The sequence below is a fragment of the Acomys minous genome (genome assembly GCF_964271855.1).
Source record: "Acomys minous genome assembly, chromosome: 14".
Lineage (NCBI taxonomy): Eukaryota > Metazoa > Chordata > Mammalia > Rodentia > Muridae > Acomys > Acomys minous.
The window spans coordinates 96549743-96564096 of record NC_140496.1 but is presented as its reverse complement, the minus strand read 5'-3'; the positions used below and the strand labels follow the sequence as shown (position 1 = coordinate 96564096).

Here is a 14354-nt window from a genome sequence, read left to right as displayed (position 1 = left end):
TCAAGAACACAGCACAAGATAAAGATGGATCCACATTTTTATTTTAAGCATAGTTCATTTGTGGCAATTTAGAAATGTAAAAAAGCAGAAAGCAAAAGGCCAAATTCACACACACACACACCTACTCCCCAAGATAACCACTGATAGTTTCCAGTTTATAGATTCTCAGAGGAAGGTAGGGGAATGAAGGGTTAATGCAGGGTTTCACTCTAGCCTGGAACTCAGTGTGTACTCTGGACTGGCCTCATACTTAAGAACCAGGATTTAACTTGTGAACCACCTTGCCCAGCCTAGTTCAGACTTTTAAAACATGCACATAAAAAAACAAATATTGTCTTATAGAAGTAGAATAGATTTTTAATTGTTAGTGTTCATGTAAATTGTGATTAGATCTTCTTCATAAGAATATGGCTGCCTAAAAAAAATAAAATTAAATTAAATTAAATTAAAAAAAAAAAGAATATGGCTGCCTAAACATTACTTCAACAATGACAACACCAACAGACATGCTAACAGGGAAGAGGAAAATGTTACAAGGCCCACCCAGACAAAGAATGGTAGACAACTAATGACTGCTGAAAGAGGGAGAATTGGTCTTCTCGATGAGGCTCTAATTGATTATACAATACCAAGTGGTAAGCCCTAAATCATGTACCTATAAGCAACACTAAATGGACTCTGCATGTTGGATGTGTGTGTATATGTGTGTGTGTGTGTGTGTGTGTGTGTGTGTGTGTGTGTGTGTATGTGTGTGTGTGTGTGTGATGAATTTGAAAGAAAGCAAGAGGGGACAGGACACAGAAGAAATTAGAGGTAGGAAAGGAAAGGGGGCAAATGATGTAATTATATTTTAATTAATTTTCTTGTATAAAGAATCATGCGGTAGCCATGGTGGTAGTAATCGTGATTACTAAGAAAAGGGCCAGAGCAATTGAGGTCTCTGAAGTCTAGCACAGTATAAACTGAGCAGAAGGCATCAAGTTAGTGTTTAATGAACTAGGGCATGACTTAGTCATTCAACTTGGTTTTGATTGGTTAGGTATTTTTCTACAAATACTTCTATAAGGTTACTATTTTACATAAATAATCTAACATAAAATCAAATGAGGCACTGCTTTATTCTACTTAGTAAATCGCTGTTTTTAGTTGCTACCTGTACATAGTTGCTAAATTTTTAGATTTAATACTAGGAATATAAACTCTGACTTGTAACATGGTTCCTATAAGTTATCTTATTGTGTTTACCCATACTTGTGCTAATGATAGTGTATTCTGAATTATAATGTCCTTTGTGGAAACAGAATCACTACTTTGTGCGCTGTTATAAGTTGTTGCTTAATAAGTTAGAGCATCGAAGCATATCAGTTGCTAATTCATGTCTGATTATCAGCTTTGGTATTCTACAATCACCATCTTTAGTTCTTCTTTTTATTATGGAGAAAATAGGAAGCTCAAAGCAGAAGCAACATGCACCATTTCTCCTTGTTATAGTTCCAAATTTAGTAGTAGACTGAGATGCTTTAGTGTGAAGACTTTTGCTTTATGAAATAAATACATATTCAGCTAAGGAGATGAACGGCTGTCACTAACTGTACCCTCATCTGTTGAATTTTATATTGTTCTACATTATCCAGCACTTGTTATGATTGAAGCATTAAAGCTTCGTTTACTAAGGAAGTTACCAGGAATGAGAATTAGCTCACATCAAGATCATGTAACAGTAATTAGCATAGCACATTTGCCTGGTGCTCAAGTGCTACAGCAGCTTGCACACTCTGCAGTCGGCTTAGAGCCCTGGTCAAAGCATAAATCCAGTTCTTGCCCTCGGTGTCGGTATTACTTACCAAAGCAAGAAGGTGTTAGATCAAGTGACATTATCTGGGACACCTGTTTTTAAAATGAGCTACAGTTGCAGGCATACTACTTTCAACAGCATATTATACCCTGGCAAACAGAGAAGTGTAAAGTTGAGTTTATATTGTTAGTTTTCTATTAGTTTTTTTTTTTTAAAAGAAGATTGGTTCTTTTCAGGAAATGTAAAATATAGGATATTAGAAACTGAAGTAATTGTCTTCATAGGGCAAACTTACCCATACACCACTAATGATTTTACTTTTGTTGTAATATTTATTTTTGTGTATTTATTTGAATTTTCAGAGGTATATGGGTATTGATCCTAGCTTATATTTGAAGGCATTCCTTTCACTAGTTATAAGCACATTTAGAAACTTTTCCTGAAGCTTTCAGTTTGTGATAGAACATTTTGAATCCAACTAAGGGTGGACCTAACATTTCCTCCTCTCTTATGCTTGGGAATGTATTGACTGTTTTAGTATAAGTGTAATAGGGACTAGTGTAGCTCAGACCAGGCTGTTTCCTCATGGAGCAACAGGCATATATGAAGGCCCCAGCTTCCTTCCTGAATATAACATCTTGTCTCATTAAAATCAGTTGCCGTTTGTATTGACAGGGTTTACTGAATATTGTGTTTAGTGTCTTAACATCTTTTTGAGCGAGTAAGGAATTTGCGATGCTTGGATTTCTTCCTAGGTATAGAATGTTTGAATGGTAGTCAAGTTTCTGTCATTCTGTCTTTGCCTGCAGCATACCAGAACCACATTCAGGCAATTGGTTGTTTATTCCACTGAGAAGAGGAATTTTTGTATTTCCAAGAAGTCTTTCTCGGCAATTCTCTAGCAGAGAGCTGTGCTGGGTTTGTCCCAGGGAGAAGTACACACAGCTTTCTGCCTACTGCACTGTCCATTGCAGTTGCTGAATTCCTTTCAACTCCTATATTTATAGGTCTTTTTATTGTCCCTTCTGGTTCAGATTTTATTTGAAAATAAAAGGTTTCCTGGCTTCGTGTATCAGCTGCTGAATTTAAGAAAACAACTAGAAACATTGGCCAAGATTTATAGGCAAGATACAAACCAAGATTTTACTGTTCACTATAGAGGGGGGAAAATGACAACAGAAGAATCTAACATCTATCCTTGCAATACAGTGTCACCCTTAAGATTCTGTGTAGGTGACAGTATTTATTGGGTTCTTAAATATTCCAGATGTTCTGCAAAGTGTTTACCTGAATGGTGTTCTCACCTCATGATTACATTTGCTATTGATACTATATATTCCAGGTGAGAGACTGAAGCACAGACAACTCACATCTGCCAGAACTGCTTAGATTGTAAACAGTAGTACTTGAGTTTAAGTCCAGATGTATCTAACTACATTTTTCCATGTCTAATGTTTAAAGTTATTAAAGTTAAGCAAGATAATAATGAAGCCAGAGGGCCAGGTGGTGGTGGCGCACGCCTTTAATCCCAGCACTCGGGAGGCAGAGGCAGGCTGATCGCTGTGAGTTCGAGACCAGCCTGGTCTACAAAGTGAGTCCAGTACAGCCATGGCTACACAGAGAAACCCTGTCTCGAAAAAAAAGAAAAAAGAAAAAAAAAAGAATAATGAAGCCAGATGTTTGTTAAATACAATATATATTGCCCAAGAGCTTTATTGGTATTACTCTATTGTGTTTTCAAAGTAACCATGCAGTGTATCTTTCGGAAGACTTTCAGTGAGGAAACTGGCACTTTGATTCATATGAACAGACTCAAAATGTTGCTGAAGTGGTAGTGCCAGGATTTGAATCCATATCTCTGTGGCTATGAAGTACATTCATTAATTAATTCATTAAATGTCTACTTAACCACTGCTTTCTTTGTCTGAGAACATAATAGTAAATAGCACATATAGTCAGGCCTCTTTGTCAAAGACCAAAAGGGAATGTGCCCAAAGTTAACAGTTATAATTCCTAAATCAAGTGACTCAATGTGATTCCTAGTTTCTTCTGTACAACATTCTGAGCTCTCCAAGTTATTACCCATGTATGTTATAAGTAGATAAACATATAATTATATACCTCACTCTATTGAGTCAGGGGAAAAATAGCTTAACAAACTTGGCTTACTCTAGTAGGCATGGCAGTTTATGTTGTTCATACATTGACATGTACAGAAGAATAAGGAAGTAGGTAACAAATAAGCTGAACAGTGAGACATTCTTAGCAACCCCTCTAAAATGACTGTGTAATGTACATGCTTTCCTAAACTCAAAAGTAAAACCTTGTTCTCAATTGCTCAGGCCTCATGTGATCTGTCAGCAAATCTGTTTGGTACTTACTTAGAAATATGACCAGTCACTGTTCCCCCTGCAGCCCTCATCCAACCCACCACATTTCTCACCTGGGGCAACGGTTAATTTCTAAGTCATCTTTCAGCTGTGCCCTTGCCCTGTAGCTGTCATTCATCAACACAATAGCTCTATCAATCTTTTTCCCAGTTCAGAACTACTACTTTATTCATTAAGTAAATTGAATAGGCAAAAACTAATGTGCTTAATTCAATAATAATAATGCAATAATAATTGCTGTAGTAATTATGAGAAATATACAAGCGGATTCAAACAAATAATACCCACTTTGTTCTACAGAGGATAAAAGTACTTGGTTTCAGAACTACTAAACTGTCGGTACCATTTTACATTCCTACTAGGGTGTGTAAGAGTGGCCACATATCCTCTTCAGCACTTGTTCCAACAGAGCATGTCAGTCTCTGGCTTAGCATTGTATACAAGTGATAACCCATATAGTACAGTGGATTCTCCCAAGGCTCTGCTGATTGGCTCTCCTCCATCCTGCTTCATTATTTCTCTCTGCTGTGAGATGAAATGGACAGTAACAGACATTGATACTGGAGATAAAGCAGAGCATCTTATAATTGTAAGACACTTGATCCACTAAGATGGTGTAACAACTACATAAATATATTCAGCCATCAGTTGGTCCATCGGTACCATCTGGGCTTTGGAAGATTCTAGCATTGTAATTTGTTATCTACACGATCTGGAGAAAGTTTGCAGATTCTACTGTTTTCTTCCTCTGTTTTGATGGAGTTTGTTTCTGTTATTGGAGCTACTCTGGCGAGTAAGTAACAAGGGAAGGATTCAGTGAGCACTGGTACTTCAGCTGTCAGGTTGTGCCTTTGTCTTAGCTGGGTTTCATTACTGTGAAGAGACACTGTGACCAAGGGAACTCTTATAAAGGCAAACATTTCATTGGGGCTGGCTTACAGTTCTAGAGATTAAGCCTATTATCACTATGGCAGGAAGCATGGCAGCATGTAGGCAGACATGGGGCTGGAGAAGGAGCCAAGAGTTCTACATCTTGATCTAAAGGCAGCCAGGGGGAGACTGATCCACACTGGGTGGAGCTTGAGCATAGGAGACCTCAAAGCTCACCCCCACAGTGACACACTGCCTCCAAAAAGGCCACACCTCCTAATAATGCCACTCCCTATGGGCCAAGTACTTAAACCCATGAGTCTATGAGGGCCAAACCTACTCAAATCACCACAACTCCTAGAAGATAGCAGTTTCTTTTCCCTTTCTATCTGTTTTTCTTTTTCTCTGAACTCAGCTTCTTTCCTTTGTGTGTGTGTGTGTGTGTGTGTGTGTGTGTGTGTGTGTGTGTGTGTGTGTGTTGGGGAGGGGCCAGAAGATAGGCAGAGTTCAAAGGTTGCATGCAGTAGTCTTTCATTTCAGTCAACCAGATGCCTCAACTCTTCCCTTCCTTTCCTTTGTCAGTCAGCATGTATTTAGTAAGGGCTGAGGGTAGAGTTCTGTAAAGGAGGTGTATATTTAACTCCATCTTGCCGTTCACAGGTGGAAACCAAATCCCATCTGGAGCAAGAACATCTTCAGTCTTCAGTGTTAATCTGGTGTTAATGAACTTATTAAATTAGCTTTTGCTGACACATAGAAAAAAGTGCTTCCCTCCACACTAGAGACTTGCTGTTTAATCTAGACATAAGCTCAGGGGCACTATGGCAAGTGCTCTTTCAGTGCAGCAAGGAGGATCCGGTTAGGTGGTCCTTGTCCCTCTTCTGCTGGTTTTAGAGGAAGGACCTCTGACAGGAGCAAGAGTCATTTTCTCCTCATATTTTAAAGATACAAAGTCATGTTCATTACTGTCCAGGATTTCCTTTATTGTCCATGGTCTTTTTTTTTTTAATGAAACAATGAAACATATTAAAGTTGTTTTCTTAATAGACTAGACTATATTTTTAATTATTAGTGATTAGCTTTGTGTCAAAAAGGATTTTTAATTGACTTTATAAGAATACATGCAATTTGGTGCTGACCAGATGCATGAAGGCCTGAGTTCATATCCCTAGACCCATGTCAAAGCTCAGGATCCCCAGGACAAACTAACTAGCTGGACTAACTAGAATTGGCACCCGCAGAATTCAGCAAGAGATCCTGCCTCAGTACATAAGGTAGAGAGTGATCAAAGGAGACTCCTGATGTCAGCTGTGTGCTTCTTGCACACACATGCATGCATCAAGACACATGAGAACCCACATGCACAAGTGCACACAAAAAGAATGCATGAAATGTTAGCCTTCCAATGACAAAGGGAGCACAGGAGTCAAAAACCATGGGTAGGGCCACTCAGAGCGAAGCTAGTGTTGACATGTGAGCCACAGAGTTGCCTGTAATCAGGCTACCCATTTGGGTTTTGGCTCTTTTCATTTGGCTTGGTTTGGTTTGGTTTTGGTTTGGTTTGGCTTGGTTTGGTTTTGCAGTCTACTGCTCAACATGACAAAAATAAAATGATTACTCAAGGGAACTTAAACTCTGCTTGCTGCACATATCTGGCAGGAATAATTTAAAGAGTCCATGTGAGCCTCACCCTGTGTGCCCTAAGAGAATGCTGATCATCACCCTTGCTTGCTTCCAAAGGAGCAAGTATGCATGTCATGAGGCTGCTTCCTATAGCAGCCGTTAGGACTGGCTGATGTATCACACCAAGCATGACTCAGGGAATGAATGATTCTCTGAGGGCTAAGTCCAGTGCTGTGATTCATAGACACCAGTTCTCCTGTGGTCTAACTTGGTCCTAGCACACTTCAGAAAACCTAGGCAAGGAGTGAATGTTTCTTACCCCGTTATTAGATGCCCCATCCCCTGCCCCCAGAAGAACTTCTCAGCTATTTGGGACTAGTAGATGTGCTCTGGGGGCTTTCATTTTTAATCCAAGCCCACACCAGTATATCTCAGGAGAATGCAGAGTCTGAGGTTGAACTGACTTCCTTTAACAACTGAGTAGCCAGTAAAGACGCTGGCCTGAAGGCCATTCAGCTTGTGATGAGGTGAAGGTGTTTCCTTCATCGTAAAGCCTAGCATCGTAAAAACATTTGAATGTTTCTTAATGTCCTTTCAGAGTGTGACAAAAACCCCAAAGTCCTACATTATAGTCCCTATACTGTGCTCTACTTCATAGTCATGGTAAGAGTACCCTATGATTTTCTTTGACCTGTACATCCAGTTACCTTGCTGGTGGGAAAGCTTAGCACACTACAAAATTTTGTTCAGCTTTGAGAAGGTAATTTCCTGATTTATCTTTGGTAAAGTACTTGCCAGATATATAATGAGAAAAGTCAATGAAATAACTTATGGAGTGAGTCTATTTATGAAGTAGTTACAAATGGAGGGAGAGCTTACTGGAAGCAATATAGTTACTTAACAATAGGTGACACACAGCCGTTTCTTTTCTTTTAGAAAGTTAACAGATTCTTTCCTTGTTAGTCATTGCAAAGCTAAGCATGAAGTACTACCCTGATTTCCCTTAAGTTTAATAATAATACACTAACCTTAAACATAGCAGAGTCACATGTACAAAATAGCATCAAATTCTTAGTAAACTGGTTAAAAAAGTAAAACTAGAAAATGCTTTATATGCATCACAGGAAAAAGGTTTAATTTATGTCAAGATTTTCTTCCACCCAACTCTTGCAGAACTGAAAGCTGAATCTGTGTAAACACTAGGTTCTTGCCTTCTTGCCTAGAAGCTTAGTATGTGGATTTGGATATGGTGGTACCAGACTATGGTGGTGGGGAGTAATTACCAGATGGAGCAAATGGAGACAGTTTATTCTTTATATGTGGTTCGTGCATGTGTGCATGTATGTCTGTAGAGTGTACGTGAGTACATGGGTGTATATATCCATGTGTGGTACGCAGAGACAAGAGAAACACACTGTATTACTATACCATTCTCTGCCTTACTGCCTTGCGACAAGGTCTTTCATTGAACCAGAAGCTCAGCTTTCTTTCTGACCAGCCTTGGTGCTCTCAGGTTCCTCACTTCCAGCCCCAGATCTGGAGACACAGACATGTGCAGCCATGCCTAGTAAGATAGCTATTAAGTAGCAGATTTGTGTTGTCACAGGTCGAAGCTGCTCTGTAAGATGCTTACTGCCATAACGTCCTGTTAATAATCGGCCTAGAAGTCCAGTGCTACGTGATGGCTACCAATTGCCTATGGTCTCTCTGTGATGCTGGTTTACAGTAATGAGAATGAAAGCAGAGTCTCAGATTGCTAGAGGCAACACTGGGAAGGAGAAGCAGCAGCCCTTAGCTTCACTCAGTCAGTAGTTTTCTGATGTCTGTCACATCTTTTGACTCCTCTTTGGCCTTGCCACTCCATCTGTCGAACCGAGTTCATAATAATTGACCTGGTCTATCTCACAAGAATGTTGTATGAACAAATTAGATAAGTGTAAAAGGGCCTTGGAGGTAGAGCCATTCCATGAATAAAAATTAGTGTGATGTGGCTCCCAAAAAGTGTGTCACAGAGGCTAGTCTGCTTCATCTCCAAAGGCTTCTAACTGGATAAGGCTCCATAATGGGCTCCTGTTAAGCAACCCAAGTGTGCCTTATCATTTCATGATTATAGATTTAGGGGAAAGATCTCTATACAAACGTGGTACCTTGATACAAATATGCTTTAAAGTCCATCATAGCTGGGCATGGTGTGGTTCATATCTATAATTCTAAGCAGTTGATAGGCTGAGGCAGGAGGATGAATTTGAAGCCACTTGGGGTTACCTATTCCGTTTCAGGCCAGCTTAGGATACAAAGGGATCCCTACAAAGGGATCTTGTCCCTTCCCCACCCCCAGATCTGTTCTGTTTAGAGAAGAGGAAGGAGGGATTGATAAATGTTGGGTATAAAACTTCAATTATGCGGCTGAAAGACTTCTGGAGATTACTATAAGACACCATGCCTGCGGTTGGTAGCGCTGCTGTGCAGAGTTAATTACATTTGTAGGGTAGATCTCATGCTAAATGTTCTTAATGCAATGAAATTTAAATTGCTCATATTTGAATCACATAACACCCTTCCAACTAGCTTCAGACAACTGATAATGAGCAGCCCAGTTTCTGTGGTCAATTTAGAAGGTGAATTTGAAACATTTAATAAAGTTCAGAAATAAGTACATGACATCATATGTAGGGAGGAAGCCCTGCTCTTCTTGGGAAATCATTATTTGTAGGATCTAACATTGCCAAACTGAGGGTTGTTGGGTTTTTTTTTTTTTCCTTTCCAACTTTCTTTCTGTCTTAAAACATGCGTTGTTCTGGTTGCTTCTTCTCTGTCACAGTTAGCATTTTCCTTCTCAGTCATAATGATGTGAGCAGAATGACTCACTGCAGCTCAGACATGCCCTAAGTCCCAGGAAAGGGAAAGGGGGGAGGGGAGACAATGGCTTCACTAGATGGAACTGCCAGATGCTGTTACTCTTCCTCCCCTTTCTCTTTAAACATAGTCCTGCACAATTTGACAGTGCCACTGTGCTCAGTCCTGTGCAAGCTGACAGTGCCACTGTGCTCAGTTCTGTGCAAGCTGACAGCGCCACCGTGCTCAGTCCTATGCAAACTGACAGTGCCACCATCCTCAGTCCTGTGCAAGCTGACAGTGCCACTGTGCTCAGTCCTATGCAAGCTGACAGTGCCACCATCCTCAGTCCTGTGCAAGCTGACAGTGCCACTATGCTCAGTCCTGTACAGGCTGACAGTGCCACTGTGCTCAGTCCCGTGCAAGCTGACAGTGCCACCGTGCTCAGTCCTATGCAAACTGACAGTGCCACCATCCTCAGTCCTGTGCAAGCTGACAGTGCCACTGTGCTCAGTCCTATGCAAGCTGACAGTGCCACCATCCTTAGTCCTGTGCAAGCTGACAGTGCCACTGTGCTCAGTCCTATGCAAGTTGACAGTGCCACCATCCTCAGTCCTGTACAAGTTGACAGTGCCACTGTGCTCAGTCCTATGCAGGCTGACAGTGCCACCATCCTCAGTCCTGTACAAGTTGACAGTGCCACTGTGCTCAATCCTAAGAAGGAAACCAAGCAGACAGTTAACTAGACATGTGTGAAAAGAGATTCTCTCTAGGCCAACGTCAGAGCTTTCATCTTTGAGTCAAATTGGTCTCTCTCCTTTTGGCAGGGGACCTTTCCTCGTGGCTCTGGGAAAGTCTTGGCATCCAGAAGAATTTAACTGTGCTCACTGCAAAAATACTATGGCCTACATTGGGTTTGTTGAGGAGAAGGGGGCTCTGTACTGTGAGCTTTGCTATGAGAAATTCTTCGCTCCTGAATGTGGCCGGTGCCAGAGGAAGATCCTTGGAGTAAGTGTGTGAAACTACTTCTTTTTTAGTATACCTTAAAGCCATGTAGACTTTATAATAAAACCTTCTCATTATTTTTTCTTCTTATGTTCTTCTTGCTTTATCAGTCCTCTCTGCTTTGCTCAGTAGTACTTATTATAAAACAGAACGAGACAGACCTCTAAAGAAGTATATGAGACTCGTGGGGTTAATTGTCTTTGGTGTTGTCTTACTGAGTGCCCATTTGTCTGGTGAGAGGCCAGTCTCTACGGGAAAAATAACTTACTGTGGGTGTGCTCCCTCAGCAGGACCACACACACGTGCTCACAGAACCCACACCTTTGCTGGCTTAAATTAAATTCCATAGCTTTTATAAGAGAAGCTTTCTCTACTTGTCAGAGTTCATGCACAGGACACTGATCTCATGAAATATATAGAATATGCAAAATGTGAAGCTTGTGATATTTTTATTTGAATTAATATAATGTTTAAAATGTGACTTTGGTTATAGAACGGTACATATGATAAGGAAAGCATTTCAAGCTATACTTTCTTTTGAAGGTAATAAAAAATGGTGAATAAATGTACATCCTGCCATGAGGCATCCAGTTTTCCATGACATCATAAGAGTCAGGCATCTATTGTAGATGGCCAGTAGTGGGAATTTTATTTGAGAAGAAACCAATGTTCTTGTCTTTAATGTATAAAAGTCAGAATGATTTTGCTGAATTCTACCTACTACTCCTAATATGAAAAACAATAACGAAGCTCTAGAAAAATGTGATTTGCTGGGGTGTGCTTAGGTTGGTCTGAAACGTCAAAAATAGTTTCAACTATGAGTATGCCACCTGACCTATTTCTATGCTATCATTTTGTACAATATGTTGGCAATAAAGGGGGTATAATGGCTAGCCTATTCCTGCATAAATGCTGACAGATAATCAGTTAGTAAACTATTTACTAAGATATCATTTGTGGATCAGAAAATAATTAAAAGCCAATAATAGTAAAAATAATAATAATAAGACTCTAGGATGAGAAAGAAAGAATTCCCATGTTATGAAGTATTCTTTAGAAATTACTTTTTAAGTCCTTTACCTGTTCTCAATCTAAAAGAACAATTCTTGGAAAACTACCAACCCTAAACCTCTTAATGTTTAAAATCTCTTCCAAGTCTTGCATCTTGGAGTATTAACCAGACCATTATGGACTAGGATTCTTGCTTTTGTGGTGTACACTTCACTCAATGGAGTAAGTGCATAGTACAGTCACAGCTGATTCCAAAAAGCTAAACACTCAATGAGCTGATTGGATTATACTGATTACATTATTGCTTCCATAATGCACTGGAGTTTAGGTTTGTTTTAGTTCTTAAATGCTTCCCTCTCCTCTGTGACATTTTCAAGATAATGCCATGAGAGTTTTTTTTTTAAGTTAATGTGTCCTGACACCCTTTGAAAGAAAGCAGAATGTGTTGTAGCGAGCACTTGTGGAATACTTCCCTTTTTGTTGTGTGTATAAAGGTTAGTAATAGTGATTTCTTTATATTTATGGGTTTGTAGTTGTGAAAAGCACATATTACAGTAGCTTCCAGTGAGGTCTGAATCTGCCACTGAGCATCTCTTGTTTCTTTGAGAAAAACTGCAAGACAAAGACAAAATATGTATGTCTACTTTGAGCTAGCTTGGTATACTAGTGAGAGTACATATTGGTTTGTTTATTTTCGTCTTTCTTTAAATCCATCCACTTTTCTATAACAGGAAGTCATCAATGCTTTGAAACAAACCTGGCACGTGTCCTGCTTCGTGTGTGTGGCCTGTGGAAAACCCATTCGTAATAATGTTTTCCACTTGGAAGATGGAGAGCCCTACTGTGAGACTGGTGAGATAATAAGTCATTAGTGCCTTAGTTAAGAATGAAGCTAAGAGGTGAAAGATTTGTACAATGTGAAGAGAAACCAGAGTATAACCTAGACCCCCTGCTCAGATGTAATTGATAGACAGCCGAGTCTCCTTGTGGGTCCCATAATATGAGGGAGTAAGGGTCACTTCTGACTTGGACTCTGGTACCCACTCATTGGTCACTTCCCCCTAGCAGGGTGGTTTTGCCTGGCCACAGAACAAGAGGATACAGGCAATCCAGATGAGACTTGATAGCCTGGGGTCAGATGATAGGGGAGGAGAGCTCCCCTTTCTGAGGACTAGGGGAGGAGATGAAGGAGGAAGGGTGAGGTTGGGAAGAAATGAGGAAGGAGGCTATAATCAGGATATAAAGTGAATCAATTAAAATTTTAATAAAAAAAAGGAACTCCTAAGAAACAAAACAAACAAACAAAAACGAACCTAAAATGCTTATGTTGCTGTAAAGTTGAAAGAAAAGTTAGAGATAGTAAGGTTTCATAGTTGTTTTAGAGGTATTACATATCACTCTAAATATATATCAAAATAATAATGCTGCTGCTGCTGTTTGTGACTTTGCCAAGACAAGCATTCCCAGCTTCATTATAAGCATTAAGAAGGTCAGCATTACTTACAAAAAATATTATACTCAAATCTTCAGTCATCTATAGATATAAATTCTACCCAAAATGTAGCTTAAAGCCACATATTGTAGTAAAGAATACCAAATGGTCATAAACACAAGAAAAGTTCAACATTCGAATGTTACTGCTTTGCTTTTTAAAGCCACAATCTTGAAAATAAATGTGAAATACTTTTCTACCTTTACTGAATGAATAGAAGAGTAATCCTGGTTTAGATGGTTCCCTGGTAAAGTTATTTTTAATAACTTAGGTTCTAAGCACCTATCTACTTCATTTGTTTTGTCACCTGAACATCTGCCACATCTACAAGTGGACCCTCTTACCATTTACTCTTTATTCGGATATTGCTTTGACAAGGCAAACTTCAAAGTATGCTTTCCTTTATTCTGCCTCTATAAACTACCACGAACTGCATTCCCCCTGTTGCGTTGTAATCTTACTTTAAACTGAAATTCAGATATGGACCTAGAAGAAGGGGCTTTTGCACAGTGATGAAGTTCAGGAAACCATCAGCTTTTGTCTGGAGCTGCTTCAGCATCGCTTACCTATTTGCTTACTCTGTACCCCGATTCTCACCTTCCCCTTAGCCCCTTAGTTAGGGAGGGTTTGGCTCTATTCCAGACTGCCCACCAGGAAGCCCCAGAGCTGCCATAAATACTCCGTGTGTTGTTAGCAGTAAAGTTGGCGTGTTTTTGCCACTACTTATTTTTTCTGGAGAGAGACTTGGGTTTTGTTCAGCAGATTGGCTGCGTTGTGAGCTTCAGCAGCTTTGTAAGCCATGCTGACTAAGTGCACCAAACGTAAACACCTACCCAGCCTGTGGTACTTATTATGTTCTCAGAAATCACATCATAAAACTAAAGCATTGTCTGCAGGATGGGAAATGTTGGTCTAATTTTTATTCTTTTTCCTTAACCTTCAACCAGTTTTTATCTCAGTAGATGGCTGCACTGTCCAGATACCTAGGATTCTTCTTTTTCTCTGTTCTTCCAAAATCTATCCTAACAAATAATTCTTTGCAATTCTACATCCAGTGGACATTGGATAAGCATATCCATCCATCTCCAGTGTCACCACCATGCCCACCTTGCTCTTGCTCTTTGTCTTGACTTTCCAGCAGCAGCTGCAGAGAAACTGGGACAGTCTCAACCATGCCAGTCAGACTGTGCTCGTATGTTGTAAATGGCATCTACTAGGGAACCATCCTCCTTGCTAGAATCTGCATTGCCAGCTTTATCTGCGTCCCATTACATCCTGACATGAGAGTTAACCCATACCTTTCCCCTTTGCTATTTCTGTTTTATTCCCGGCT

General features: G+C 39.9%; 1 protein-coding gene across 11 annotated transcripts in view; it reads left to right on the top strand.

Moving 5' to 3' along the window:
* PDLIM5 (PDZ and LIM domain 5) overlaps positions 1–14354 on the top strand; it is a 171809-nt gene that overhangs the window by 150027 nt on the left and 7428 nt on the right. For all 11 annotated transcript variants that reach the window (XM_084756073.1, XM_084756086.1, XM_084756085.1 and 8 more), the window contains 2 exons: positions 10341–10521; positions 12261–12381. In XM_084756073.1, the coding sequence (XP_084612199.1) occupies positions 10341–10521; positions 12261–12381 (302 nt within the window). The remainder of the gene's footprint in view (positions 1–10340; positions 10522–12260; positions 12382–14354) is intronic.